This window comes from Kryptolebias marmoratus, linkage group LG8 (assembly GCF_001649575.2).
Source record: "Kryptolebias marmoratus isolate JLee-2015 linkage group LG8, ASM164957v2, whole genome shotgun sequence".
NCBI lineage: Eukaryota > Metazoa > Chordata > Actinopteri > Cyprinodontiformes > Rivulidae > Kryptolebias > Kryptolebias marmoratus.
The window spans coordinates 4,588,708-4,591,355 of record NC_051437.1 but is presented as its reverse complement, the minus strand read 5'-3'; the positions used below and the strand labels follow the sequence as shown (position 1 = coordinate 4,591,355).

The following is a 2,648-nucleotide window of genomic DNA, read 5'->3' as shown; positions in this document are numbered from 1 at the left end:
AAGCTTACATCACATCTCAGCTTTAAAAGCTCAACTCCACACTCTCTATTTCTGAATTGAGAAAGCTCCTCGGATGAGAAGCGAAACGTCTTCAGCTACAGAATAGAAGTCCAGTTGTTTTTGTTTTTTTAACTTTTTTTTTAATTTACCATGGCCTGGATGACTGAGAATCTACACCAGCATATGTGTATTTATAGATCTTTTATTTCTTACATTACATTTTTTATTTTCTTTATTTATAAATCTTTTTATGTACGGTATTTTATCTTCATGTTTGTTAGAGGTGGAGATGTTTGTTGTTAATTGTTGATTTACGATATTAAAAATTTTATAAGCAAAATGTTGTCTGTCTGTCTGTCTGTCTGTCTGTCTGTCTGTCTGTCTGTCTGTCTATCTATCTATCTATCTATCTATCTGTATATATAGATGTAGATATATATCTATATATTTATAAGCATAAACTGACTGAGTTATAGCCTTTTTCTGTTTTAAGGCCAGCTGGCTATGGCAACCATCGTGAATTGTGCCGATGTAGATGTACATCCAACTATTACTTTCTAAAAGTTTCATTTAAATTTGCCCAGTGGCTTTTGAGACATTATCAGTGGTGGCAGCTGGCGATAATCAAGTTTGTATGTTTTTGTATACACTTTGCCCATGGGATCTATTTTAAAGACACCTAAGACTATTTTATAGAATTTTACAAATAAAAAGATGAATAAATATCAGACTTTATTATGCCAATACCAAAAAATATTTGCTATAATAATGTATGAGCAATTTCTCTCAGCTGTATGTAAAAGACTAGATTGTTTCTAATCAGCCACAACAGAGACCAAGTGGGACATGGGTTACCTTGAATCCAGCTTTAGCACCTGACTGCAGATCAGACTCGATGTTACCAGGTAGGCTATACTCATCAGAAACCCGGGTCCAGTGAAAGACAAGAGTTTACGCAGACTGATCCCCTTCTACAAGAGGCAGAAACACAAACTCTTACAGTTCAATTGCAAAAAATGTAAACCAAAACAAAATGCAATGATCTGCAAATCTCATAAGCCCATATTTTATTCACAAAGGAAAATAGTAAACATGTCAAATGTTGAAACTAAACAATTGTGCCATTTTTAGGAAGAAAAAAAAAGTGGGTGGGTTTAGATTTTTTCTTCACATTTTACACAACATCCCAGGTTTTCTAGCATTGGGGTCATGATAACATCCTACAGAACTTATACTGTATGTAATAAATCATATTTTTCTTAAATGAACACAAATGGTTCAGGTTTAAATTACCTCACTGTCCTCCTCAGAAACATGGACCCTCTGGTCAAAGTAGGTACTTGGAGCAGGATCGTTATTTTGATTCTGGCGGAAGACTGAGGGTGCAGAGAGTCTTCTGTGAGTCAAAGAGGTCTGGATCACAGCTTTCTTTGGACTTTTTGCTTCGTCATCTGCAGGCACATCACAAATCTCATTAGAAAGGGCAGGCAACACACAAATCACACAACACACACAAACTTTTCAAGGGTTGAAAACATTATTTCTTCTTTCTTCAAAGTCACAGGTTTACATACGCTAAGCTTACAATGTCTTTAAACAATTTAGGAAAGCCCAGATGATGATGTCATGGCTTTTGAAGCTACTGATTGGTTAGTTGACAGCATCTGAGTTAGTTGAAGGCACACCTGTGTTTGTATGTTAAGGCACACCTCAAACACACAGTGTCTTTGTGTGACATATTGGAAAAAATAAAAAATAAAATCAGCCAAGATATCAGAAAGAGAATTGTTGACCTCCACAGCTCTAGTTTATCCTTTGGACAGAAAAACCATGAGGCATCTGGAAATTGTACCAAGCAATGATACACAAGTATATACACTGCGGAAATGTCCTGCCATCATACCTCTCAGGAAGGAGACAGGTTTTGTGTTCCTGAGATGAATGATCTTATGTGTAAATTAGGTTGAAGTCAATAAAATTTCACAAACACTTTGATCCATCCTCTGATTTTTTTATCTACTTAAACTCTGCAGATAAAACAATCAGAAAATGCAGTTTATCCTGCAGACAGATCCTCACATCTTAACCTCTGGGAGGACACAAACATCAGATGCTTTTAATAGTTTGTGCCAGACAAAAACATAAGGACACTTAGAATATGACACCATCCTCATCCTCCCTCATTTGTACATCTGTTTCACCAAATCACCTCTACAGGTGCTTAAAGTTTGGAGGCCACCCGATTTAAGATGGCCGCCACAGCTAATTGACATTAGCAAAAACAAAAATGACTATAACTCGAGTTGTGTTTGAAATGGTCACTCACACATAGCACCGTCTACACTAGCAAGTTATTGCTACTGTTTTTGTTATTGTTTTTTTTAAATTATGTGGAAAAATATGTCGTAAGCAAACTTTTTAAATTCAATTTGATTTGTGGAAATGATCCGAGGACCTACATCTGGTGTTTCATGACCCACAGTGTGGGTGCCAACTTTGGGAACCAGTCGTTTAGATAATTAAAAGCATTTCCATTAAGCCTGAAAATCACAATAATAAGCTGCAGAGGTTAGCACTAGCCTTAATTAGCCTGCTGTGTCTGCTTAGGCCACAATGCCTTATGGTCTGTTTCCACGACATAGTGTACA

General features: G+C 36.4%; 1 protein-coding gene across 1 annotated transcript in view; it reads right to left on the bottom strand.

The window, feature by feature from the left end:
• Positions 1-2,330, bottom strand: part of LOC108247620 (natural resistance-associated macrophage protein 2-like) — a 16,253-nt gene extending 13,923 nt beyond the window's left edge. The window contains exons 1-3 of the mRNA XM_037976882.1: positions 2,327-2,330; positions 1,294-1,451; positions 903-971 (exon numbers count right to left, since the gene is read on the bottom strand). Of these exons, the coding sequence (XP_037832810.1) occupies positions 903-971; positions 1,294-1,451; positions 2,327-2,330 (231 nt within the window). The remainder of the gene's footprint in view (positions 1-902; positions 972-1,293; positions 1,452-2,326) is intronic.
• Positions 2,331-2,648: the final 318 nt, after the last annotated feature.